This window comes from Barbatula barbatula, assembly GCF_947034865.1.
Source record: "Barbatula barbatula genome assembly, chromosome: 13".
NCBI classification, from domain to species: domain Eukaryota; kingdom Metazoa; phylum Chordata; class Actinopteri; order Cypriniformes; family Nemacheilidae; genus Barbatula; species Barbatula barbatula.
Window position 1 is genome coordinate 9,019,296 of NC_136776.1, and position 27,995 is coordinate 9,047,290.

The 27,995-nt window shown below is 40.7% G+C and overlaps 1 protein-coding gene across 1 annotated transcript in view; it reads left to right on the top strand.

The window, feature by feature from the left end:
* Nucleotides 1-27,995, top strand: part of anos1b (anosmin 1b) — a 64,440-nt gene that overhangs the window by 31,678 nt on the left and 4,767 nt on the right. Inside the window, exons 3-10 of the mRNA XM_079471164.1 lie at nucleotides 1,275-1,337; nucleotides 5,930-6,134; nucleotides 6,351-6,535; nucleotides 9,458-9,587; nucleotides 17,829-18,025; nucleotides 23,542-23,680; nucleotides 24,546-24,695; nucleotides 25,395-25,489. Of these exons, the coding sequence (XP_079327290.1) occupies nucleotides 1,275-1,337; nucleotides 5,930-6,134; nucleotides 6,351-6,535; nucleotides 9,458-9,587; nucleotides 17,829-18,025; nucleotides 23,542-23,680; nucleotides 24,546-24,695; nucleotides 25,395-25,489 (1,164 nt within the window). The remainder of the gene's footprint in view (nucleotides 1-1,274; nucleotides 1,338-5,929; nucleotides 6,135-6,350; nucleotides 6,536-9,457; nucleotides 9,588-17,828; nucleotides 18,026-23,541; nucleotides 23,681-24,545; nucleotides 24,696-25,394; nucleotides 25,490-27,995) is intronic.

Below are 27,995 nucleotides of genomic sequence, written 5' to 3' on the forward strand. Positions count from 1 at the left end.
TGACATATAGCAGTTGAGCTTGGTATTGTAATCTTAATTCAAAATATTGGAGATATTATTCAAGTTTATTTTGCTTGTTATCAGATATAATCTACAGGAACTCTATTGTTTGCGAATGTGTACCGGAAGTTAAAGTCGGTGTAAAACGGAAATAGCCTATGTCTAGTGATTGTGACTATATCTGAGTCAAACAACTTCTGAAAAGAGAAAAAAATTAGGGCGGGACTTGATTTCGTTCATAGAGTACTGATTGGGTCTTTGAAAGTTGGGCGTTGCCAACAAAAATGAGTCAGATTTGTAAGCCAGTTTGCAATCAGTCAGTCATTGAAGCCCTGCCTCATTTATAAACGTTGCATATTTACAAAACGGGGGTGTAAATGTGCGTATGCCACTTTCCTCGCAAAAGTTGTGATTTATTAAAAGCAAACTTGAAGTGATTCTGGAGACAAGGGGAATTGGCGATACAAATGGTGAACTCAAGTTAGAATGCTGAAAATAATTGTGATAAGAACTTTTAAGTATTAATGCCTCACACACATTTAATGTGTAAAGACCTTCTTTGGCTTTAATATAATAATTCAATTAATAATAATAATAATTAACAATAATTAACTTAATTTTTGTTACAAATCTGGTTTTGCAAGTCTGAATATTTTTTGGTGTACACTATTTTTAGCTTTCAGGAGCACGTACACTTTTAGTAAGAATTCTGCGCACAGTTTTGTAAATGAGACCAGAAGTGAGGAGAGGTTAAATTAATAAAAAAAGAATGATGTCCACAGATAAATAATTAATAATAAATACTTTAACACTGTGTAAAACAATTAGAATTAGTATTTTAATTTCATGCCATCTTTAAGGCCAGTCCACGAACGCATGCATGCGCAGTAACGTTTGTACGTATACACTTTAAAACCGTATACATTTTTCGCGTCTTTAAAATAAAACTTAATTACTATCTACTTTTAGTCAATGTATGGGATAATCTGCTTTTACTGTAGCTGCCTGCCGTTTTTTTTTACTGAAAATAAATGTGACAAAAATGTTAAATTACAGGAGCCAAGACTTCTACCCATGAACTATTCAGCTTGTCACATAAGTTTGTTTTGTTCGGCCAACTACACAAAGCACGTTCCTTTTGCTAGTGTACAGTAACAGTGCATTCCTTGTGCTCGCATGGGAATGTTTGTGTGTCTCCACGGCATGGCAGCCATGGCATTAGAAAAACTCATACTGTAGGCCAAACTCAGGTTTGTTCATTTGTTTGTTTGCAGTGTCTACAACCGTGCAAGGAGCTATGGGAAACAAGACGAGCCCTGTCTCCCAAGACCTGTGAGGTGAGGGAGTTTTTCTGCTGAATGGAGATTGAAGAATATATATACAGTGAGAGAAATAATTATTTGACCCCCTGCTGAGTTTGTAAGTTTGCCTGCTTACAAAGAAATGAAGTGTCTATATTTTTATGGCAGGTTTATTTTAACTGATTGAAACCAAATATCAACTAAAAAATCAGGGGAAAAAATATTTAAAGGTTATAAATTTGCATTTCAGTCAGTGAAATAAGTATTTGATCCCCTACCAACCAGCAAGAACTCTGGCTCCACAGATTGGTTATGTGCCTAAATACATTGTTCCTGCACAAAAATGGAATATGCTACAGACAGAAGTTTGGTGAGAAGGAGACAACTGTTGGTGTGATTATTTGGAAATAGAAGAAATACAAAATTACTACCAATTGCCCTTTGTCTGGAGCTCCCTGAAAGATTTCCCAAATGGGGTAAAGATTATCATGAGAAAGGTTAAAGATCAGCCCAGAACTACAGGGAACCTTGATAATGATTTTAGGATAGTTGGGACCACAGTTAGCAAGAAAACCATTGGTAACACGCTATGACACAATAGATAGAAATCCTGAAGCACCTGCAAGGTCCTCCTGCCCAAGGCCCACCTGGCTTATCTGAAGTTTGAACAATGAACATCAAAATGATTCAGAAAAGGCTTTGGAGAAAGTGCTGTGAGACCAAAAATTACTCTTGTTTTTGGAGAACACCATTCCATTGAGGGGCTGAGGGACGGGCCAATGTACCGTAAAATCTTGGACGAGAACCTCCTCCTAACTAGGGCACTGAAGATGGGTCGTGGATGTGACTTTAACATGACAAAGACCCAAACATATTGCCAAGACAACCAAAGAGTGGCTTAAGGAGAAAATTAAATGTCCCAGCCAGTCAGTAGTCTCTAGTCCAAATAAAAATCTGAACAAATAATCAAGTTACAAGTAACAGCTACAATAAAACAACATAGCAAAGCAGAAAGAATATAAAAGAATATACTGTATATACACTCATCTAAAGGATTATTAGGAACAACATACTAATACTGTGTTTGACCCCCTTTCGCCTTCAGAACTGCCTTAATTCTACGTGACATTGATGGTGCTGAAAGCATTCTTAAGAAATGTTGGTCCATATTGATAGGATAGCATCTTGCAGTTGATGGAGATTTGTGGGATGCACATCCAGGGCACGAAGCTCCCATTCCACCACATCCCAAAGATGCTCTATTGGGTTGAGATCTGGTGACTGTGGGGGGCATTTCAGTGAACTCATTGTCATGTTCAAGAAACCAATTTGAAATGATTCAAGCTTTGTGAAATGGTGCATTATCCTGCTGGAAGTAGCCATCAGAGGATGGGTACATGATGGTCATAAAGGGATGGACATGGTCAGAAAATATACTCAGGTAGTGGCATTTAAATGATGCCCAATTGTCACTAAGGGGCCTAAAGTGTGCCAAGAAAACATCCCTCCCACCATTACACCACCAGCCTGCACAGTGGTAACAAGGCATGATGGATCCATGTTATCATTCTGTTTACACCTAATTCTGACACTACCATCTGAATGACTCATCAGACCAGGGAACATTTTTCCAGTCTTCAACTGGGGGTCAGATGTGGCCTAGTGGTAAGAGCATTGGGCTTGTGATCAGAAGGTTGCAGGTTCAAAACTCAGTGCCAGCAGGTCATAATTGAAGTGCCCTTGAGCAAGACACCTTACCCCTGAGTAAGGTGACACTGTAAAAAACGTCTTCTGCTGTTGTAGCCCATCCGCCTCAAGGTTGTGCGTGTGGCTTCACAAACACTTTGCTGCATACCTCAGTTGTAACGAGTGGATATTTCAGTCAAAGTTGCTCCTCTATCAGCTTGAATCAGTCGGCCCATTCTCCTCTGACCTCTAGAATCAACAAGGCATTTTCGCCCACAGGACTGCTACATACTGGATGTTTTTCCCTTTTCACACCATTCTTTGTAAACCCTTGAAATGGTTGTGCGTGAAAATCCCAGTAACGGAGCAGATTGTGAAATACTCAGACCGGCCCGTTTGGCACCAACAACCATGCCACGCTCAAAATTGCTTAAATCACCTTTCTTTCCCATTCTGACATTCAGTTTGGAGTTCAGGAGATTGTCTTGACCAGGACCTCTAAATGCATTGAAGCAACTTCCAATGTGATTGTTTGATTAGATAATAGCATTAATGATAAATTGAACAGGTGTTCCTAATAATCCTTTAGGTGAGTGTATATACTTTTAAAGGTATAGCAATGGATTAAAGTAATCACATAAAACATAACATTGCATATGTACAAATGAAATAAAGATAAATCATAATGAAATCATAATGGAAGTTACAGAAGCTATTGAGTCACAAGCAGTGAGTGAACTAACGGTCTTAGTCAAATTGTGTTACGAACTGACGTAGATTCGCTGGGGTGTGGTTACACGAGACGTTTAAGCAGGTCTGGGGAGCATTCGCTTCTAGGTAAAATACATCTTTTGTTCCGATATTTTTGCAATTTTACGTGTCTAACACATGCATTGGCAACATATAACACAACAAAGAAAAACACGTATTACTGGCGAATCACCGCTTTAAGATACTTGACAAGAGGGACATGTTGACCTACTTCGTGTGAGAATTAGTCTGTTTAAGCGCAAGACTTAGAAGACAACTCAATATTTTCACCATTTCTGAGACTGAAATGACTGGTCATATTATAGCGTACGTCAATCCTATTGTAATTTGTTTGTTGTAGGTATTAAATGTGTATCCATCGACAAACATACATTAGCTGAACTTTGTCAGTCTGTTTTAAACACTGAAATTTAACGAACCATATTATAAATGCATCATCAGATTTAAGATGAGCTACAGTCCAAATGTGTGCCGAACCGGTGGGTGGAGAACCGTGCGGTTAACTTTTTTACTGAGAACTGTTACACCCCTAAAAGAAACCTTAAATGTATCCTGACACATGCAAACCTGGTGGCCAAATATCAGAAATGTCTGACCTCTGTGCTTGTCAAAAAGGGATTTTTCCACCAAGTACAAAGTTATGTTTTGCATCGTGGATCAAATACTTATTTCACTGACTGAAATGCAAATCATTTTATATTAAAATCATTTTTTCCTCTGATTTTTTTTATATTCTGTCTCTATAAGTCAAAATAAACCTACCATAAACATTATAGACCCTTCATTTCTTTGAAAAGAAGGCAAACTTACAAAATCAGGAGGGGAACAAATAATTATTTCCCTCACTGTATATATATAAATAATTGTGCTGGAGGTCGTTTTGTGATGAAACGCAAAGCAAATCAACACAATATGCACATGAACATACCTCAAAGAGCAACTTTTCTTCGTATGTGATGAATTAGCACACATACGGTCACGCTTCACAATCAAAGACATGAGAAGCGTGTGTGTGGTTTCGTGTGCGTTGGTTTCAATTCAATTGAATCACGCTGAGAATTTAGTTGTGTTTTCACCACCCTTTTATCCCGTGTGCCCAGAAGGGTTCGGAGTCGAGCGCCGTGATTACTTTTCCCTCAGCGGAAAGCAGAACATGGTTGAAGTGAACTAGATAAGAGCCGCGGTTACATCCAGACCTTTCTCTTCACAGAAAACACAACAACTGTTAACATCTTGTTGAAATTCAGTGATCGTTATCTCAGTGAAGCTGTAATTTAAACAGTCAGCGTGAAGCGTTTCAATGCTTGACGTCCGTCAGACAGCCACGTGCTGTGCGGTTCACTTGGATAATAAGTACCCAGAATGCATTGCAACCACTGGGAAACAAGCACTCAAAGCCTTTGTAGTTTTCCCAACTCTGTAATTCACTTAACAGAAGAAACACTGGCCAAGTACTTCAATTGACTGTTGAGTAATCTTGAAAATGTTGTGTTTCCAAAATGCTCCACAGCCGTGTGTGTTCATAATGAGAATGTTTGAGAGTTTGACAACAACAGCAGTACAAAAACACACAGTGTGGCACAAACCCGAAGGGCGCTGCACGTCTCTGTGGTTCACCCCTGCATGACACAGTCAGTGTCTGCCTTTCCTTCACCCTCTGTCACTCCATTACACAATTGCTGCACTGCTACTATTGCGTATAGTTTGGGTTAGTTATCAGAATAAACCTCTAAACCATTATTTTACTTTAAGCACCCAGATCGGCATGTCAAAATCATTGAAGGTTGTATCCCAGTAGCTGACTTGTTGAATTTGAGGTGGGTGGGTTCGATCGCACCTAAATGTCACCCTCTTTTGTTGGTGGTCTGTTATACTTACTCAGAGTGACTCAGAATGGAAGAGGGGTGACAGACTACATGATATAATCTGAACCTTTCCTCAATTTCCCCATCACAGATTGTAATGATCTGTTTTGGCAGCAAATCAGTGTCAAATCATTGTGAAGCAATGAGAGACTGGGTGCAATCCATCCAACTTACTTTACCTTGTGAACCGTATAATTGTGCCTGTGTTCATATTGAAAGTATGAAGACACCAGCAAACACACGCAACACATTCATGTCTCAGGCAGATACCAATTACATTTTTCTCTCTCCACCTTTGGAACGAAGCATCATGAGTGTGTAACCAGCGCAGAGTTCCTCCGATCACTGCAGACACAGAAGCAGGGCGACTGTCCGCCACGCCAGAAGGCATCTGGGTTTGCTGCAGCCTGCGTGGAGGGCTGTGCCGTCGACCGGGAATGCACAGGCTTTAAAAAGTGCTGCTCGAATGGCTGTGGCCACACTTGCCAGACACCAAGCAACCTTTACAAAGGTACAACACACTGAAAGGTGTGATGGGCATATTGGGTAACATGATTTAGTTTTTAATTTCAGTATATAACCTCTAGAAAACATATTCTCGATTGGATATAATCTCAATTTATTCAAGGGCAAAATGCAATTCTCTGCTGTGCCTGATGTTATAATTTTGTTGTCGCCATCATTTGCAAACATGTCCTTGTGTGTATGTCTTTTGTTGTCACTTTAGGAGTTCCGCTGAAGCCGAGGAGGGACATTTTCTTTTCAGAAGACGAGCATGGACATCTGGAGGTTATGTGGATGTCAAAGTTTAACGTGTCAGTTGAGCCGGTTCTTTATATCCTTCAGAAGAGATGGAATCATGGGATTCATCCAAGCGAGGACGAGGCATCGAGCTGGCAAACTGTTCTCATGGTACGACAACAGATCGCGCAGGATCACACACAAATTTTACTCAGCAGTAATGTGCATGGTTTGGAGGATCACACTGACACAGTTTTGTTTCTACACTGGACGCGAAGCTACATGTCACAACAAAATACATTAGAAACCATTAGAACCCATTATATTTAATTTTGTCCACCCTGGATAGGACGCGACATGACAAACCCTGTGAGGACCGGACAGAGAGCCAACACGCAGACAGCAGTGGGAGACAAGGAAAACTTTTAATCACAAACAAAACCCCACGATGGGGCAAAACAGGAACACATAGTCCAATGCCAATCCACAGAAAGTTCTTAATACAAAAACTTGCCACGAGGGGCCAAAACCAAACACTAACTAACCCAAAACTTGCTAAATTTAAGTTCTTGATGAGGTCTTTGGGCACAAAACAACATGACAATACGTGGAGAAATAGCAAATAAAAATTAACCAGCACAGAACAGCAAACACAAGGACATTAAATAGGGGAAAAGGGATAAAGACAGTGGGCAAATGCAGGGAATGAAACACTAACAGGAAGATAGCCGGGAGACGAGGTGGCTGGTGTAAGACAAAACAATGGCCCTGATATGTCAGGGCAAGTTACTTTCTATAAGGACAGCTCAAACATTCATTGTAGTCTGAGACTAGCCTCAAGCTTTGCCAGTGAAACTGGGCATTAATGTTATAAAGTCTTTCAGAGATTCTTCATAGAGAATATGTTCCCTTATGTTGAACAGATGTTTAATACAATTTACCGCCATTAGATCTGTGTGTTGATCATTAGCACATGGTGTATGAAGTGTTTAGAGAGTTTAGAGAGGTGTTTATAACTTACTCTGTCATAAAACTGGTTGAAACTGCCTCTTTACACTGTAAACCCAACTGCTCAAAAGAATCAAATTGAGTAAACTACTTATTTAAGTTCCTTAAACACATTTTTACTTTGTACTAAAGTTTAATGATTATTTTTCATTGACCTGAAGTTTTGACGAAAATGTATTCGCTCCTTGTTCAATTTACTGAATTGAAACGTGTTAATTCAGCACAATTGGTCAAGAAGGATTTCCAATTCCCAGCCTGCTTCGCGTCAGACTGCTGTAGGAGAGTATATTATAAAATAGGATTATTTTAAGTTTTTTCAGTCAGCTTAAAGATTGTGTTTAAAAAAGGTGTTTAATGTTCATTTATCTTGGATATTTAGAAGAGTTTGACATACAGGATTTTTCAGTTTTGTGGTTACCATTGTTCAGAAGAGCGGTGCATCTGTGTAGGATGTGCCTGTAATGACTGAGCAATTGAGCAATGACTGCGTAATGCCAGTTCCGAGATTAGTCTCCTGGTCATTTGGTGTTGCATAAGACTAGGTGATTTTTTTATTCGTATTAAGACTAAGACATTTTTTAAATAAAGAAATTAAACGAATTTAGTTAAGTTAACTTCAAAAATACATCTTTGTGAACTTAAAGATAAGTTCTGTCTACTTAATTTCATGAGAAGGATGAATTAAATATTCTCATTTACTAAGAGTTATTGGGTTGGTTTCCCTGACAGTCAGGACTAGGCCTTAGTGAAATTTGGATATTGAAGTCGTTTTTAAAAACATACTTGACAAAAGAACGTTGCTGGTGTGCATCTTGAGACAAAACAATTGCAATGATATATTTTAAGATATGCCAGTGGAAGGTAGTCTGAGACTAGTCTTAAACCCTGTCTGGGAAACTGCCCCATTAAGAACTCTAATTTAACATTAATCAAAATGTGAACCAATTTAAACCAAGAACCCCTAAAACTCTATTATTATAGTATTGTCAACTTATTCATGTTTACAGAGTGTAATGTTCACTAAAGATTTTTTTAACCAACTGTCTGTTTAGCGGCTGTGTAGCGTATGCTGTCGGACGATTTGTTATCAATGTTATTTTAGTTTAGCCTGTACCTTAGACAATTTTTATACAACTTACACATGTGAAACAGGATTTTGAAAGTTTTAATATTTCATTTATAACATTATGAAACCATGAAACAGAATTGCTTTTGTTGATTGTAAAATATTTTACACGCAAAAAAAAACATGTTTAAATGATATTCATTGACACTGGTACTGTGTGCTTTTCATAGACCCACTAAGTTTCTTTACATTCTAAGAATTTGCTGTCTCACATTAAGCACAGATGTGCAGCAATAGTAAATATAAATTCTTAAATAATTAGTGACTAATATATTTATTTACTCAATTCTCTAAACTTAACATTTCTAAAGGAGTTTTAACTTAAGGTACCTCATTCATAACTCATACCATACATTTTAATGATGCTCTTTAGGGTTATTTATTGTCAGGGCAAATGACTTGCCTATGACGATTTGATATCTGAGCGCATGCATCTGAAGGTGCATTCACGTCAAGTCAGAATTGTAAAAAGCATTCACATGCTCCTAGCATTTGTTATTACAGAGATCTGACCGCAGCAAAATCATGCTGAAACACTTAAAGTGGCGGCAAGTTCGTTTCATTTTCAAAGAAAAGATTATTATTACATCTCAAATATGTCGTGTAAGGGCTGTAAAACATGAGCTTCACATTTCTGCCACCTAAAAGTAAGCGCTTTACTGTTGTCGGTTCGCTTACAGAATCCTCTGAAAGTTAAACAGAAAAGAAAATCTAATTTAGTTTGGTTAACCGCAGTTTTTGGTAAAATCACAGATTAGTAAAGAAACAGGCAGCTCATTATGTGGATGTAATGGATAGGGATGCCTGTTCTCTGCTTTTCAACAGGCTTTAATAGAAAGTTCTCTCTGCACTTGCTCAAGCTGTCATTACCACTTCTCTTATCAGTGTACAGCAGTGATGGAGCTTCTCCATCCTGCATACAGAAAAGATTTGTCTTAATAGAAGTATTTCTCTCCCAGACCATGGAAGAGCGCTCTGTGTTGAAGGACATCCGACCCCATAGGTGGTACCAGTTTCGAGTTAGCGCGGTCAACAGTCAGGGCACGAGAGGCTTCACCACTCCCAGCAAGCACTTCTTCTCTACGCGAGGTGAAAAGATCCCTCCCTTTCTCTCTCTTCTCCCCTCACTTAATCCACTCACTGTAAATCTGCAATAAAAACAGTCAGAATTTTCCCATAATTGGTTGTCATGAAATCTGATTGATCATACTTATGAGATCAAATAATTTCACAAATATGCTATACAGTCAAACCAAAAATTATTCAGACACCAGAAGTTCTTCACGATGGAAAATATTGTCCACTTAGCCATATTTAATCTTTTGCTATATTTCTGATTGAAGTGCATTCCTTTTAGAATTTGAACAACCTCTCCTCTTGAATCAGTTGATATTTCATTGGTTTTGGCCATCTTTCTGTTGGACTGTCTCACAGATTAATTGGGTTGAATAGCTGTCAGCTATGTAGATAAAACCAATTTATGTTAACCAATTACTAAGCAATGCTTAACTTTGTTCAGTATGTTGTTTAAAAATGCATAAGCAATTGAAGAAAAAAGTATCTGAACAATATCTGGTCCCAAATTTATTAGTAATCCAAGGTATGAAGAATTTTTTGCTTATGTCACAGTTTATTTAGCTATCCTCACATAAATTAACCATAGTGTCATGGATGATATCTGGTGTCTTAATACATTTTGGTTTGACTGTAAATCGCATATATCTAGTTAACCCAGTAATTTCAGATTACTTTAATCATGGATGTTTGTGCTTTTTGAAGCTTTGACATGTGCAGACACATATACAAATATAACATGACAACATATGAATGTAAAATTAGTTGTTTATGTTAAGCAAAGAAATAAAGAAGGTGAGTAAATGAAGAAATCTTTTTATTTTGGGGTAAATCATCCATTCAGCCTGCCTTACTGTCTCCAGCAAACAAAAGACAGGAAGTAGAACTACTGTCAAGATTAAGGTCACAAATAACTGTGGTCAGCTTGGTCATATTTTATAACCACAACTTGTTGCGATGTGATAATAATTGGCATACATCTTGACATTTATCAACCAGGCAGCAAACATTACTTGATAAAGAATTAAAATGAATAAAAAGATTTCAAGCTATTTTGGGAAAATGATTAATAAATATACTTATTACACATATTTATACTGCTGAGATATACTGTATACATGCAAACGTCCTACGTTCTCACTTTTCCCTTACACAAAACAGTTCATTACCATTCTATTCTGCACATGTGTGTGAAGAATCAACTAAAGGTGTGTTATGCAAATTAGCATTTCAGTCAGACCAACAGATGTGCATGTAAATGTACAAACTACATCAAACATATATATTTCACAGGTTAGAAACCTCCTGTGGTCTATCACATGTCCGCCAAAAGGGTTGATTAAAAGGAAGGCATTTGCAATTCAACATTAAGGTGAGGTCTGTTGTTCAGAACACTGAAGTTCACAGTGTACAGCCACTTTATAGGCGACCCTTGTCATTCGCAATTCACTTCACACTCTGCTGAAAGACTTTGTTTTTGTGACACAGTGCAGCACATGGAATGTGAAAATCCCCAAAGGACTACCGAAGTCTGCCGTCAGCCGCCTCTGGAAATCCACTTTGCCATAAACCAACATAAACCTCTGTGAACCCCCCCCCCCCACACACACACGCCTTAAAATACACACTGACCCCCACACAGACACAACACGTCCTTTTATTCAGTATCAGAAACGTGTTGTACATCTGACAAACTTTTCCATAGATGCAGAAAACATCCTTCAGGGCAAGTTTATGTCAAAATCAGCAACTTGGGGCGTTTTTTTGGTTTTGGTTTGGTTTTGAAAATTTTTGGTACCAGTATTTGTTTTCATATTTGTGAAACTCTCTGATCTAATCTAATTCCTAAGTGATATGGCTCATATCATCGGAGCCCTCGAGGGTGCTTGCATTGGCATGGTTTGCAAGCTAACCCAGTTCAATATTGCAGCCAAGATAAAATTACACTCGCACACAAGCCCCTGCCAACAATGACTGGAATCAAACTTTCTGCTATTTTGAAAGATTACAAACGGTCGGAAAGGGTTTGAGCGGTCCTGTACTGATGCCTGGAGAGTGCCGTCATAGGGGGCTGTTTCTTAATGTCTGATCTTCCTCACATTGAGAGTAGAGCAGAAATGATTGCAGTCCAGTTCTGAATCAATACTTCACACCACTTAAGCATACTTTGCCAGAAATCACTGGCACATAAACACACAACAGTAATTTACACAGAACATGCTGGAGAACTTTCCACCACATGGATTTCGTCCGTTCGCTGGGTGCTACGCTAATAAACTGGCCGAGGATGTGAGGGTTGGAAGGGGGTGGAATGAAGAATGCTTGGGGTCAGAGGTCGGGCGTGTGGCTGGTGTTGCTCAATGGAAAGTTTGCAGGTGAAGGATCCCATCTGAAGCTATGATTTAAAAATACAAGTGACAGTTTTGTGCTGGTGATGTGGTTATGTGTTTCGTTCAGCTACAGCCCTCAAGTATGAAATAAAACCTTTGTTTAACAAGTCCTGAATGACAAGTCCAGTCAGACCCATAGACCAAACACCGGCTCTTCAGAAGCCCACCACATGAGGACTGAGCAGCCTTACATGTTATTAGCATGTGAGTTATAGTAACATATCAAAGCATATTTCCTCTCTCATGCTCTATGTACATCAATTGGCCTTCAAGGTAATTTTTGTTTTTAAAATAAACCTCATGGAAAGCACCAGTCTGATGACTTGAACCAGTAACACATGTATGGAATTATTTTTCTGCCGATAAGAATGAAAGCAAATTTTTAAGAAACGGACAAAAATATATAATGAGAAAGAGGAAAAACACTCTGTTAGTTAAAACAATAAACTTAATTGCAAGCATGTAACATGGTTTTCAAATAGATTTTTGCAAATCATGGTTTATGAATTTCGCTGCCGGAGTTGTAATTTTCGCCAAAGATAATATATATTAATAACATTAGCTGCCTTCACCATGAATGGAGAGGAATGCAAAATTCAATATGGCCGCTGTAGCAAAGAAACCCCAGCCTTCCAGTAGAACGATTCAATTGATAAAGACTGACGATTCTCTGGGGCGGAGTTAACGTGAGGTGCTTGCCAGCCTGTGCGCATGCACAGTAACTGAAGCAACTTTGAAAATGGTAATTTTTTATTCAATATAAGCTTAGCAAACCGAAGTTATGGTACAGTATCAGGGTAAATCATTGATCGGAAATATGCTATTTAATATTGATTTCCATCTTTCAAAGAGATAGGACTTGTCACAAGCCGAGGCTCAAAGCCGGGTCTCCAGTGTTGGAGGCCAGTGCCTTATAACTGTGCCACTGGATAAAAAGGGTGAACCCAAAGGGAACCCAAAAGGCAAAAAACTGGAAAAAAGGACAACAAAAACTACTACGTAGAGGCTGAGCTAAAATTGTTCTCTCGGGATAAAACAAGACAAAATAATCCACAGGGTCAAAACAGGAACACTCTAAAATAAATCCCAAACGAAACAGGAGCCGTGGTACACACTACTAAACACTCAATACTAGAGAACACAAGGTGACCGGCTAACAGAGAACAAATGGCAACCTAAATATTCTGGGGCTAAATCAGGCACATTTGAAATGAACATTTGAAAAAACACTAATGGCAAGCAACAGGTGAAAACAATGACCTCTAGTGGTTAAAACAAGAAACATTAGCCCCAAATCCTGACAGGACTGTTGACTTGTTATGACGTAAACAACTGCCCACACATAAAACACTACACACAACACGCACCAACAGACACACATACAAACGCGCACACAGACAGACACACACACAGACACGGACAGTGGCCATCACCTCGTATCACACGCAGAGAGAAAAAACTGTCAAATATTAAACAGAGTATAAATTTCTATATGCAGTGTTAATTAAATAAAACTTTAAAATTATAGCAGCCCCCCCGGTCAGGCAAACAGTGCCAAACTGTATGCAAACGGTGGCGAGGAACACAAAACCCATCTTATTCAGCAGATTTTTAGGTATAGGGTCTAGCATGCATGTGTCATGATTCTGCCGCATCATGTCATGTTTCTCTTGTTTTAGTGGCAGGATCATGACAGAACCTCATGTTGTGTGTGTAGATAGGCATTTATGGCCTTCCATACACACTCTCCGGTCTCGTCTCTGTTACCGCCCTCTTGTCTCCTCGTTATTGATTTCATGCCCTACACTTGTTCCCCTATTGATTTGATCCCTTAATTAATGCCTTGTGTCTTCTGTCTTGTTCTGGTTCATTTTGATTTGTGTGGGTGAGTTCCATTACATTTACATTTATTCATTTGGCAGACGCTTTGGACTTACAAGTAGTTTTATACAGGAGCACATTACTGCCAAGCAATCAGGGGTGAGGTGCCTTGCTCAAGGGCCCTTCAGTCATGACCTGCTGGCACTGAGATTAGAACCGGCAACCTTCTGATCACAAGCCCAACGCTCTAACCTTTAGGCCACAGCTGTGTTCTGTAGTATTTGTGTATATCAAGAAACACACCTTTGGTAGTTGAAGTTATTGTTCTAGCATATTTGTAACAAGGCGTTTGATTTGCAGCCCCCATATTCCACCATATTTTTTACTTATAAATCATAAAGATGAACTGAAAACGTAACACTTTATTATACAATTTCCTCAAAACTCACTAAGCATCTCGATCCTCTGAAGACATAGTTTTCCTGATATCATTGTTATTATAAATTATAGACTGTCTTGACGGTAACTTACTCCAAACCCACATTAAGTTGGATGTGAGTATACAGTATTTATGGATATGCTGTGTTTACTCGATGTTGGCTTGTTATGTGGTGTGAGAGAGCCTAGAAGCATGTGTTAGTATATTAGCAAAATTAGCCAAATCTCACTAGCCAATGATATTAAAGTGCCCTTAAATCACACCCCCACTCGTGAGGTTTGTGCCAGAAAGTCGAACATATACTTGCCATCAAATCACAAAGCAATTTTGTGTCAGTGAGCAAGACATTTTTTTAATGTCACAACTTTCAATACATCCTCAGTCGGAAAAGGGTGGCTTGCCCACTTCAGGTTGGTGGAGAGTTCCTTCCTCAAGTGGAGGAGTTTAAGTATCTCGGGGTCTTGTTCACGAGTGAGGGAAGGATGGAACGGGAGATTGACAGACGGATCGGTGCAGCTTCTGCAGTAATGCGGTCGATGTACCGGTCCGTCGTGGTGAAGAAAGAGCTGAGCCGCAAGGCGAAGCTCTCAATTTACCGGTCAATCTACGTTCCTACTCTCACCTATGTTCATGAGCTTTGGGTCATGACCGAAAGGACAAGATCCCGGATACAGGGTGGCTGGGCGATCCCTTAGAGATAGGGTGAGAAGCTCGGTCACCCGGGAGGAGCTCGGAGTAGAGCCGCTGCTCCTCCACATCGAGAGGGGTCAGCTGAGGTGGCTTGGGCATCTGTTATGGATACCTACTGGACGCCTTCCCCAGAAGGTGTTCCGGGCCCGTCCGACCGGGAGGAGACCCCGGGGGAAGACCTAGGACACGCTGGTGGGACTATGTCTCCCGGCTGGCCTGGGAACGCCTCGGTGTCCCCCCGGAAGAGCTGGAGGAAGTGTCTAGGGTGAGGGATGTCTGGGCATCTCTGCTTAGACTGCTGCCCCCGCGACCCGGCCCCGGATAAGCGGTAGAAAATGGATGGATGGATGGAACTTTCAATACACAGACTGTGTGTGTACATTTATAACATGAGTTTCGCGAGGTGGCAAAACAACAATAAATGGATCCCCTAACCCCACCCCTAAACTTAATGTCAAAGGGGGGGAAGTCAAATTATAGCAAAACATACCAATGAGAGCGTAGGAAATAGGAAATATTGTGTTGATATATATACATAAGATATCATATAATAAAATACATTAGATTGAAAGTCGTGCTGACCGACACGGATAAAGGGGGAAATTTGTGTCAGCAAACACGAATTAATAGATTACAGTTCGTAATAATGTCACAAATTCACATGAGACAGTGTTGAAACTTGAGAAGTGTAAACGAAAACTCAATAAGCGCAAATGAAAACTCTAGCAGCAAGTTCATAAACCATGATCAAAACTGTTCATAAAAATGCTGTTTATTTGAATATATATGACGGCCATGTGGAAAGTCTTTATTTTCTTGCTCCAAACAGAATGTATAGCATTTGCATTGCTAACGGAATGCTATAATCTCTATCAAATATATCTCTATTACTCATACTTAAATTAGTGATAAGAATAAAACCTTTAACCTTAATTTTGTAACTCATCCCGTACCGTTACAGAAGTTGACCTAAAAATCTAAATTGTGTCGTCACCTATTCTTCCTAGTGCGGTTGAAAAGCATTATATGATTTTCTTCTGTGGTATATATTTTGAAAAATGTTTTAGTACAGCACCTAAAAAATGTAATGTCTTTTAACTTTATACCTATTTTAACTACAGTTTGAAATCTCCATTTAAATCATGTTTTTTAAGGAAAGGTTTGTTTTTACTACTTCATCATCAAACTTACAGCTAGATCAAAGTCTCAAATCTACACCACTGTATCATTGAAGTCTTGGGGGGAGGTTTTAAAAAACTCCCAAAACAACCAAGTTCCCCCGCAGAATGCTCTAACAACCCTAAAAACAGCCAGCCAGCATCTGCATAGCTACACCTTAGCAAGCAACCAGAATACCTTTACTCTACATAGCAAAGCCCTTACATGCACCCAGAACACTCTAAGCATTGTAGTGCCAGGTTTAACAACCACATACATTTCTTTAGCCTATAATTGTGAAGTTTTTGTTATGAGCAATGCTTCTTGTAGCCGTAAAATGATTATATTTATGCCTCTACAGTAATAACTGTTATAAACGTTTTAATGGGTGTGATTACTGAGTGAATGTTATGTCTACATGCTTGTTCTGGATTATTCTTGTGAAACTGGCAGCAGTCGTGTGTTTGGGGGGTGATGGTTGGGTTCTTCCACCCCACCCAACAGAAGCAGTGGACACACTCTTTCATGAGTCACATTGTTGTTTATTAACATTACACACACACATCCACGTCATGTCTGGAACACATTAACAACAACACACAAACTCATTTCAAGTGTGTAGGAGTCATCTGAAGCACACAAACATACTCTCATAAAATATTAAAGGAATAGTTTTTTGCTGATAAAGAAAATGAAACCTGAAAGAATAATTCTTTCATCATGTATTAACCCTCATGTCATTCTAAGCATCTTTACGTAGTTGTCTGCCATTTTGGAATGGTGCGAGGCAGTCTGTGTTGCCAAGTCTGCGGCTTTCCCGTGAAATTGGGTTACATTGTAAAGGTTGCTCCGGTTTGTTTTATCCACAGGTTAGGAGTTGAAGGATATTGTCAATCTTAAAATTACTTTTTTAGGGATTAGGCTAGTGATGAACGATTTTGTTTCACAGATCTGGCAACCCTCCCAAGACAGTCAAGAGCAGGCTGACTGTATGTGATTATGAAAACATATTTGTTGTTGTGTAAACTCAAACATTACATTTCCTTCACTAAAACTTGACATCAACGAAAGGGTATCCAGTTTTTCGGGAATTAAAGTGTTGTGGTATTCTAGCAAACTGTGAGTGACGACAGTAGACTGTTCCAAGATGGCGGACATCCCTGAAGCGCTTTAATGTGGCATCTAAATCTGTATGACCTTCTTCTGGGGAACACAGACCATTTCTTAAACTTCTTATTCTTATTTTGTGTTTTACTGGAGAAAGAGTTTTCTCCACATGAAGATGAATAAAATTTGAACTATCCCTTTAAAGCTTAAGATATTAAAGAGAACACTACATAAATAGGTTTTTGCAAAGTAAAGAACCCAGAAATCCTGGTGCAGGTTGTAAGTAGATCAGGCTGACAAAATGTAAATTGTTTAATTAATTGCAGTAACCTGAAATAGGTTTCATTGTCTTTTTCAGCAAATTCTGGAGTAATATGACCTGATTTTGCAGTATCACAAAATTTTGTTTAAAATGTCTTATTGTCCATCTAATGTTCATGTTACTCGTGATGTGGTGTAATTGTATATTCAATTAAAATTAAGCCACAATAAGGATTTATGAAATATTGTTCTGTAAAGCTGCTTTGAAACAATCATTATATAAATAAAATTTAATATTTTTGCCAGGTCTTCAGGTAAATACAAATAAACAGAAAAAAGAGTGATGAAAAGCAGCGTTCTGACAGAAGCACCATTATGTTTATGTTCCAGATCCATTTCCCCCGGAGAACCCACAGAACTCCAGAACAGGCAACCAGACAGTGAATTCTGATGGCACTGTCAATGTTATGGTCCTGTGGGATGCCCCCAGAGAGAGTGACCTGGTGGTCCACCATTACAAGGTCACCTGGAGCACGCAAGGAGCCCCCTCAAGCAGTCAAAGTAGAGCTGGAAGGGTCACAGACGGGGTAAGATGTCATGAGCTCACCCCGCAGTCTCATCTCTCTGCTGGCGTTTTCTTCTCAATACTGTGCATGCATTTATATCCCTGCTAAAGTGTGAACCTGTAGGGGGTTGCTCTCAGTGTTTATGGATGTGGGAAAGTTCATTTCCAAAGAATTGAAGAGAAAATGAATCCAGACCGAGGCTGTAGATAATGGCCAATATCTCGTTGAGGCTGCCTGAAGAGCAGTTTAACCTTTCTCTCATAAAGTTGAACTTGAACCCTCAGAGAAACAAGAAATTTCCCCAAGTTGTTTTGGTTGGTTTCAGTCTTGGAGTATCAGGTCCAGGAAGTGCTAAATCTGTGATTGACTTTAAGGATTAAGACATATATTTTCACCGGTCAGTTTCACTCCCTTTTGGCCATGGCTGTCTCGCAGGTGTTGGACTCATGTGCACCACCTGTGATGTAATAAAGTACTGGAGTCAGTTTCTCCTCAAAGACACAGCTGCTCTAGTGATCAGCATATTTTATTGTAGTCCAAGTACTCTTTTGAAAATTCTCCTCAAAGCCACAGCTCTCAAACGCTTTTGATTAGGTCATTTGTTTTTACAATGCAATAACCTCAGAGCCTGAGAAAGCAATCTACTTTATTGAACAGTAGCCTATAAAGACAATTTTTTTTTTAAATATTTTAGCTGACAAATTTTTGTTCTGAGATAGAATTGCTGCAGGCGTATAAAATGTTAATAAACGTAATTAAAAATGTCAGATAATTCTTAAGACTGCTTGGAATTAAGAATACACATATTCAAAGAAATACCTCATAGTTTCACAGCTACCCCATTGGTCTGTTATATTAGAGACAGAGATGGTCAAAAGAATAAGTCAGGTCAAGCATAAGGCTATCACACAGCAAGCCAATGTTGGACCGTCGTCAGATGCTGGCCACAAGGGGCAGTCGTTTTTTTCTGTTCTTTGAAATAGCATAGTTCTGGTGGGTTACAGCCTTTGGATGTACAGTAGGCAGTAGTAGCAAAGACAATCTTCAGGTTCCTGCATACCCTTGACATTTATGTTGTTGAGAGGGATATCCGAGGCTATGTTCAGACTGTCAGTCCAAATCAGATTTTTGTGCAAATCTGACTGAAGTCCGATCATATTTAGTAAGTGTGCACCACAAAAAATAAAATGAAGTCCAATTTTTGCAAATCTGTTACAAGCTACATTCATATGTAGTTTTAAAAGCCTCCTTATGTCTTGATTTCCTAGTCTAGTGGCAGGATCATGACAGAGCCATGTGTTTTGTGTGGAGAGAAACATATTATTGTCGGTCATGACATAATATGCGTTTTCTCAGGTGTTTGTTCGTTGTGCTATGTACCTTGCTTGTTTCCTTGCCTTGCCCTGCCATGCCCTAATCGTGTAGATAGAATAGATATAAATAAATAAAAAATATTAAACAAATGCAGAAAATAGATCAAAACAAATTTACAAACGAATAACAGTAAGTCTTTACCTTACTTATTATTAAATAATCTTGATATCAATAGAAAAGTTAAACAAAAAACAGGAATCTTACCTCATGATGCTACGTAAACATTTGGCTATCCCACACCAACGGGATGAAACAAAGAATGCACAGCTACACACCTCAACCTATGTGGGGCATGAGAATAACACCAAGCAACGTGAGGCAAGAAAATAAAGGAAAACAAAAAGAATACAAAGCAGCCAATCGGCAGCCGTTCATTAACCACAGAAAGCGCCGACACAGACTGCCAACCAACGCAGAGCTCTGCAGGAAGCAAACAAGGGAAAAACAGCAACGTGGTCGCATTAGCTCAAGGTTAACTCCAAAAGGCCATTGACATCCTTTTTGCACATTAGTGAACTGCAGCAATCACTATAACTCTCGCCATTCGTGACAGTGCCTTTGACCGCAGCGTAACACCTGAGGCCAGTAGGAGAAACGGAGTGCCAGGACACATATTACGCTTCATAATAAGAAATAAAATTACTTTCCATGCATACAGCATTATACCAAAGGCTAAAAACAAACAGTTACCTACCTTCGGCAGCAACCGATGACACCACTGAGAGGCAGTACCAACAATGACTCGCATCCGTAATGTATACCCGTAAATTGAAGACTACTAATTAAAATGAGTGAAATCATATGGCCACACAGGCATACGTGATTCTCTCTGCTACAATATACCCCCCAATTACGCATCGTCGCCCCGACGATAGACTACCAAATACCCAAGTATCAGTCACAAGTATTGGTCACCCTAACATTGAAAAATTTGGTAACACCAATGGTCACAATCCCCAAAGATGCTACTTAAAGTGCCCATCGCAGGGATAACACCTGACATTGGTCACGCCAACATTGAGCACCCGGTTTGAGCCCTGTATTGCCTGACCCCAGTAGAAGCCATCTGGTAACCTCTACTCGATGGGTTAAGACCAGGTTCCTAAAACAAGTAACCAGACATAACACATACCTGCACAAACCGCATATTGCGCGGCCGGTTAAACTTTAAGGTTTGATTAATGGACAAAACAAACTTGTTTAGCGCACACTTATCTCTATCCCCTAGCCCGGGTTAGCTGATCGTGAGGACCTGGAAGATTCCCGGTGGGCCAGTCTGTTTTTACGCCACTGCAGGGGATGACTGGTCATCTGCAAATGACGGAATGAATGGAGGGCCGCTCTTGATCAAGAATGCCAGCGCCGATTTTAAGTCCCACTCTGCCCCTTGTCTGTCCCTACATTCTAAAATTCTAGATATGAAACGCAGAGACAGTACATGTGTTACTCGTCAATGTTTTAATATAATCCTTTTTATGGATGTATTTCATGGTTATTCAGTGCTGTTATTAATAGAAATATGAAGGCAATGCGGCAGAAACTGGGGTTGTGTATGCCATCTCGTTCTTTGGCCCGATTCATATTTTGTGTCTAAATCCGTGCGGAAAACGCGAGCCGCACTGTGTTCTCCTTTTTTTCCAAAGTGCCTGGACTTTGCACTCTCCTGGCGTCTGTCGTGGCTACAAACCATGGGCCACGATAGCTGTTGAGACGAGGAGGTATAAACAAAGGATATAAGGATTATATGCACTGAGAATACCTTGCAATAGCTCTTCTACTAGACTTAGTTATGCTGTGATCATCGTTGTCTCCATCTTCATTGAGGTTGTCTATACTGGCTGGTTGGTTCTTGTCACATGACCTGCGGTGCTCTTGCGACTTTCTGAAAAATTTAGATTTGTCATCTCTACACTGCAATGCGCCTGAAAAAAGAGCGCGTCACATCGCATCTGCGTTGCAACCGCGAAAGCCCTAATAATCAAATTATGAGGGTGCATAAAGATTGTAACCAATGTCCACATGTTCATCATCAGCACAAACACTCACTCCTGCTCTGGACTTGTTTACTACCACACAATTAGACCTCAAACCTGTCATTTTGAATGACTTTGGCTCCTGGTGTGAATCATCTACAATTCTTTCCCTGTTGTTCCTCGTGCTTCAGCCCTGTTTTACCGTTGTTCTACTTTTAACTTCTTTTTTTGTGTTCCTGACAGTAGCATTGCTTAGTTTGCTTTCCCCTTGTTTGTTTAAACAGTTATTGCATAGCTAGCATTTCCTCATTTAGGTAAATAATTCAAGATAATCCATAAAGTCCAGCAATGGTTAAATGGGTCGTTTGAGACCTCACTTAGGAGTGTAGGCATGCTGAGCACAAATGGAAAAAGTGAAATTGTAGGTTTGTTATGAATCTCTTAGAGGTGCCTTAGACAGTATCAGAGCTCTGTTAAACAAGCACAGTTTATATACTGAGATTTAAAAAGGTACTTTACGGTCCTGTGAAATGCTTTTCTGAATCCTATACAGTGAGAGACTTTTAACATCTTTGATGCATTTCAGTCTGGTTTTAGAGAATAACACAGCAATGAATCTGCTTCATTAAAGGTCACAAAGAACCTTTTACTCTCTCTTGATTCTGGCCCTTGCTGTATTTTAATCCTAAAAGCAGCATTTGATACAGCCAATCGTGACATTCTTTTAAAAAGACATAATAGTTTCCAGGGAATTGTGCTGAACTGGATTGCCTCTTACCTTAAGGAGAGAACTTTCTTTCTAAATATTGAGGATTTTCCTTTCTCATCTCATGCAGAAAATCTCCTATGGAGGTTTTTTACTGGCACTTACTGTATGTATTTTGTGCAGGAAAAGGACTGGCAATGAGTGCATCGGGGTGTTTGTGGAGAGTGATTGTAAGGGATGGGAGTAGTTGAGGGGCTGCTGGTATAGGGTGGTTCGAAAGAAGTCTGGAGACACCAGTAACGCTCTATTGTGTGAAACAATTTCCTTCTGGACAGTTTCTGTAGTCAGCTATCACAAAAACAATAAGAATCATTTATATAACTGGTCACATGTTGGTCAGTTGCTGTGATTCTTTGGCCAAAAAAGTCCAATAACATACTTTGATCTAATCATGCCAATTGACTTTGTGTCTCAGTCTCATTAAATACCACACCGTTTTTATACATTTTCATGGTCGCAAATTATAATACTGTTCATGAAAATGTTATTTTCCATAATGTAAACTGTAAAGATGAGCCTTTGAATAACACGAAAGATACTTCTGCTGCCTGTCACTCTCTTGAAAATGCTAACCTTTGATGTATTAGTCATCAGTTCTGTCATCTTTCTACATAGAAACTAATTACAACCTTACTGTCACATCTATCAACTGCAGTGCCCTTGTTCTCCACCAGAGGGCACTCTTCACATCTCCACGACTGGTCATATTCACTGCATTTCCCATTGCCCTTTGCCTGGACTCATTATTGTTTAATCACATCAATCTGTATGATGTTCGTATCAGTATACTGTATGTGCCCGCTTTGTGTATATAATTCTGCCCATTCTCCCTTGTTTCTGGGTTATTTTTTTGTTATTCTGGGTTTGACCATTTATGTTTGTAGATTTATGTTTATGGGTTACCCCTTTTAAAAAAAGTCTGCTTTTGAATTCTCAATGATTTATATAGACTAGTTAATATTACTAGTATATCTCCCCTGAAAAATCTGAAGCGCACAACACATACCAGCACTAAGTATTGAACAAAAGTTCAATTTACAAACCTGCAAAGGATTTGTGAGTGAATACAAAAAAACAATGCACTCCGATTTATATTAATATTAACATCTTTCTGTATATGTCTACTGTCTATGTACTGTGTCAAGCTGCTTTGCAAGAATGAAATTTTTGAAAAAATCCTAAAGAAATACATTTGAATAGAATTGAGCGTGTTGTAAATATGATTCACATGAAAGTGCATTTTAAAATCATTTAACAAATGCACAAATCTAATCCAAATCACTCATATTTATGGCAGGACCAAACTCATAGCCAGTGTGAGATCAGTTTTACGGAACATCACATGGTCAGTCCTCAACAGGGTGCAGGTATTAGGGTTAAACCATTATGATGTGCTACCAACGTCCTGTTGTTTTGCCTTACAGGATGTAACAGAGATGGAACTTCAGTCTCTACAGCCCAACACACAGCACAGAGTACAGATTCAGGCCATCTCTTACTGGGGTCAGAAGCGACTGAAGAGCAGCCGAGCTCAGCTCTCTTTCACCACTGCTGCTGTCAACAGTAAGCCTCTTTTACAAGAGAGATCTCTATGCACTGGAAAATTTAAAATTCTGTAATAGTGTAATTATTTGTTTTTATATTAAGTGGCAGTTTTGACATTCTTACCAAGTATAAATAGAAAAGGGTATGCAATGACTGGGTGTCTGAAATAAAATCTTTCATTTGCCCCCCTCCTTTACCATGAATCAGTGTTGCCGTTGAAGCTTGCAGCACAGCAGAGCCATTAAAAACACACAAAACCTTCTTTGGCAAGTGGACTGTTTTGTCAGAAAGAAAGCTGTTCTGTTCTGACAATCTTTTTTCTGACACATGAGCACATGAGGTTAACCACTCCCAGAGACAGCATCAGTACCCAAAACACATCGACCCAGTTAGCTTCTCACCTCCAGCCTGTCCGCAATACTACAGAGACTAGCCTCTGTTGTTTTTAATTAGACTGCATAAATCTTTCAGTAATTCTGCCAAGACTAATTCCAGACACACCAGAGACACGTTTGAAATGTTCTTTTGGTGCTGTTTAGTCCATCTGGAGCACACACTGGCATACTGGATATTCAGACTTGATCTGTTTTTCTAAAAATGACATTTCTTTCTGGTTTTCCGATAATTTCTTACCTTTCTTACTCATTTGTTACTTTTTCCCCCTTTTGGTTTATTAAACTGCTGTTAGTCTTCTCACTTAAACATCACAAACAGAAGTGGCGAAAAGTGGGGGGCCTATCTGCACAACATTTGCTTTAAATGCCCTCCCAGGTTCGATTATGCATCAAGGCCCCTTCACATGCCTAGGACCTACATAACAGTATGTGCTCTGTCACCACACCCACCCAAGTTTGAAAATAAACTAAATGTATTTTTATTCTAGCATCCTCATCTGGTCACATTTATGGCGAATTCTCCAACGAGCTTCCCATATCCCATTCTTCAGCCAGTATCCTCAGACTAGAAGCGGCCGCCCCTCATTACCACGACAACCACCTGCAGGTCAAGGTCTTCTGGAAGAGCCGAACCCAAGGCAAGTGATGTTCCCTGAAGGCTGACAAACAAACCAAAATGTCATACAGGGTTTCTCCCAAAACAAACACTCTCACATGACTTCACGCCAGTCACGCAAAGTATATCTGTTTGTTGGCAATCCTTTAAGATTCATCTGTGTCCTTAAACAAGTCATTGCCCAACTAAAGCAACTGCCTGACCACTGATTTATTAAAAAATGTTACCAAAGATCAATATTATCCATCCTGCATAAAAAGATCATCTCACAGGGATTCATAATTCGCTGAGTATGTGTGTTACAAAACGTACAAAACTCTAGCAATGTGACGGCTTTAAAAGAGACGATTCCAACGAAGCACGAGCAGCTTTAAATAGAGAGTGTTGATTTACTGTTATCTTCTGGAAAGAAAGCCACGAGGAGTGATTTAATAATGGAGGTACGTGTGTGAAATCAAAAACAGATGGAGGGAAATGGTATCCTAACAGGCTATGGGAGATGGGTTTAAAAAAGATGTAATGTTGCTCGGATGCGGAACAGGAAGAGTAGGGAGTTGATCCCTGAAACTCTGTTCTTGCTACTTTTGTCGGCTCCGCCTCACAAATTGATGGCGACAATAAATAGAAACGACTGTAATCGCGAACGCAATGTAATGTAGAACATCCATGTAACCCAGACCACACTGTAATCTGATACATACTGTCTTATTTGCTCTTATAGAAAGCCAAAAGGATTCTAGGTCATACCTTCTACGATGGTATCCAGAAGTTTGTGCAAATAATGTGACAAAAACAGAGAAAACAGCTACAGCACAGGTACATATCATTATTTTACAGCATCATCTACTTCCTTTACATGCTTTCTTACTAGTTTGTCCAGTACCATATGGTGGTCTTTTGAAAGTAAAGTCCTTACTATGGGTCTGTGTGTTTTCAACCTAAAACAGTTTCATGGTCTGGTTAATGTTTACACCTGTAATAAATACACATGGACCGATTTTATACTACACTATCAAAAGCAATTCATTTTGTTTTCAACAAAACAATGTTCAAATGTCCAAATGAACCTTGAGGTAAACTGTGAAAGTTTGACACCACGTGACTCTGAAAGATACTGTCATGGAACAGGTAGTGAAGAACCCAAGCGCAGGCAGCAATATGGGGTAAAACAGGGTTTAATAAATAATAAAGGTAAACTACAAATAAAGGTTTCCCACAAGGGGGTATAAATAAACAGGAACAAAACAAGGCACTTCAAAATACAAGGGACCATTCACATGAACACGATGAACAAGATTTACAAGACAAACGAGCACAGGACAGAGAATACAAGGGATTTAAATAGGGAGACGAACAAAGGATATAACGATGGGCAGGTGTGGGTAATGAGACACAGGAGGAAAGCTATACTAGAAACGAGAGGGGCGGGGCCAAATGACGAGACAGGAGAGAACGCATATTATGTCCTGATTGACAATAATATGTTTCTCTCCACATAAAACACGTGGGTCCGTCATGATTCTGCCTCTAGACCAGAAAACCAAGACAAGAGAAGGCAGAATCATGACAGAATCCCCCCCCCCTAATGAACGACTCCTGGCGTTCACCAGGGGAGTAACTAACAAGACAAGACAGACTGGGTAACAGACATAAACCAACAGAACATTGCAAACATGACCAGGGGCATACAAGAAATAATCACAAACGGGTTGGGGTGAGACAATAAAAATAACAAACATGGGAGGGGGGGTGGAGGCAAACAAGATTGCCTAGGGGCAGTCCAAAAGGGAATGGATTGGGTGGAACAGTCTTAGGGGGAGTCATAGAGGCTCTAGGAGTCCCCTGCTGTGACACCGGCTGAAAGGCCGGCTGAAAGGCCGGCTGGAAGGCCGGCTGGAAGGCCGGCTGGAAGGCCGGCTGGAAGGCCGGCTGGAAGGCCGGCTGGAAGGCCGGCTGGAAGGCCGGCTGGAAGGCCGGCTGGAAGGCCGGCTGGAAGGCCGGCTGGAAGGCCGGCTGGAAGGCCGGGTGGAAGGCCGGGTGGAAGGACGGGTGGAAGGCCGGCTGGAAGGCCGGCTGGAAGGCCGGCTGGAAGGCCGGCAGGGCAGGACTTGACGCCGGCTGGAAGACCGGCTGGGGCTGAGACGCCGGCTGGGGCTGAGACACTGGCTGGAAGGCCGGACTTGACGCCAGCTGGAAGACCACCGGGACCACCGGACTTGACGGGACCACCGGGACCACCGGACTTGACGGGACCACCGGGACCACCGGACTTGACGGGACCACCGGGACCACCGGACTTGACGGGACCACCGGACTTGACGGGACCACTGGACTTGACGGGACCACCGGACTTGACGGGACCACCGGACTTGACGGGACCACCGGGACCACCGGACTTGACGGAACCACCAGGACCACCGGACTTGACGGGACCACCGGACTTGACGGGACCACTGGGACCACCAGACTTGACGGGACCCCCGGGATTGACGGGACCACCGGGCTCGACGGGACCACCCTTCGAGCCGCCCTCCGTTGCCTCTTCTTCAGCCGAGCCCCCCGCCTGGAGGCCGGCTGCAGGAATGAAGAGAATGGGATGAGCGGCTCGGGATTGGAGTTCTCAAACGAGGACCCCCAGGATTCCCGTCTCCCTCGCTTGCCAGTGAGACTGGGCGGTTGTGGAGAGGCTGCAGAGGTTGGGGAGTGGTGCGTGGCGATGCCCACATTCCTGATCTGCAGAGGACCACTCTCTGGTATCGCAACCAGCGGAGATGAGTCAAAGGAGTTCGATGAGGTCGTGGACCACGAACGACCTGTGGCGGCATCCCACACAGCGTCGAAGTCCAACGGCCTCATCGCCCTCATCTCCGATCGAGAGAGTGGCTCTCTGAGACCGGTGTTAAACAGCACCGCCAGCTCCTCCTCCCCGAAGACGCCCTGTCCTGCGATGTCCAGGAACCTCTCCACATAATCATCCACAGTCTCACTTCCCTGGCGAAGGCTGCAGAGGCGGCGGGCCAAGCTAGACCGGCCAGTGTCCATGCTGCTGCTGGGTTCTGTCTTGGCTCGTTTGTTCTGTCACGGAACAGGTAGTGAAGAACCCAAGCGCAGGCAGCAATACGGGGTAAAACAGGGTTTAATAAATAATAAAGGTAAACTACAAATAAAGGTTTCCCACAAGGGGGTATAAATAAACAGGAACAAAACAAGGCACTTCAAAATACAAGGGACCATTCACATGAACACGATGAACAACGTTTACAAGACAAACGAGCACAGGACAGAGAATACAAGGGATTTAAATAGGGAGACGAACAAAGGA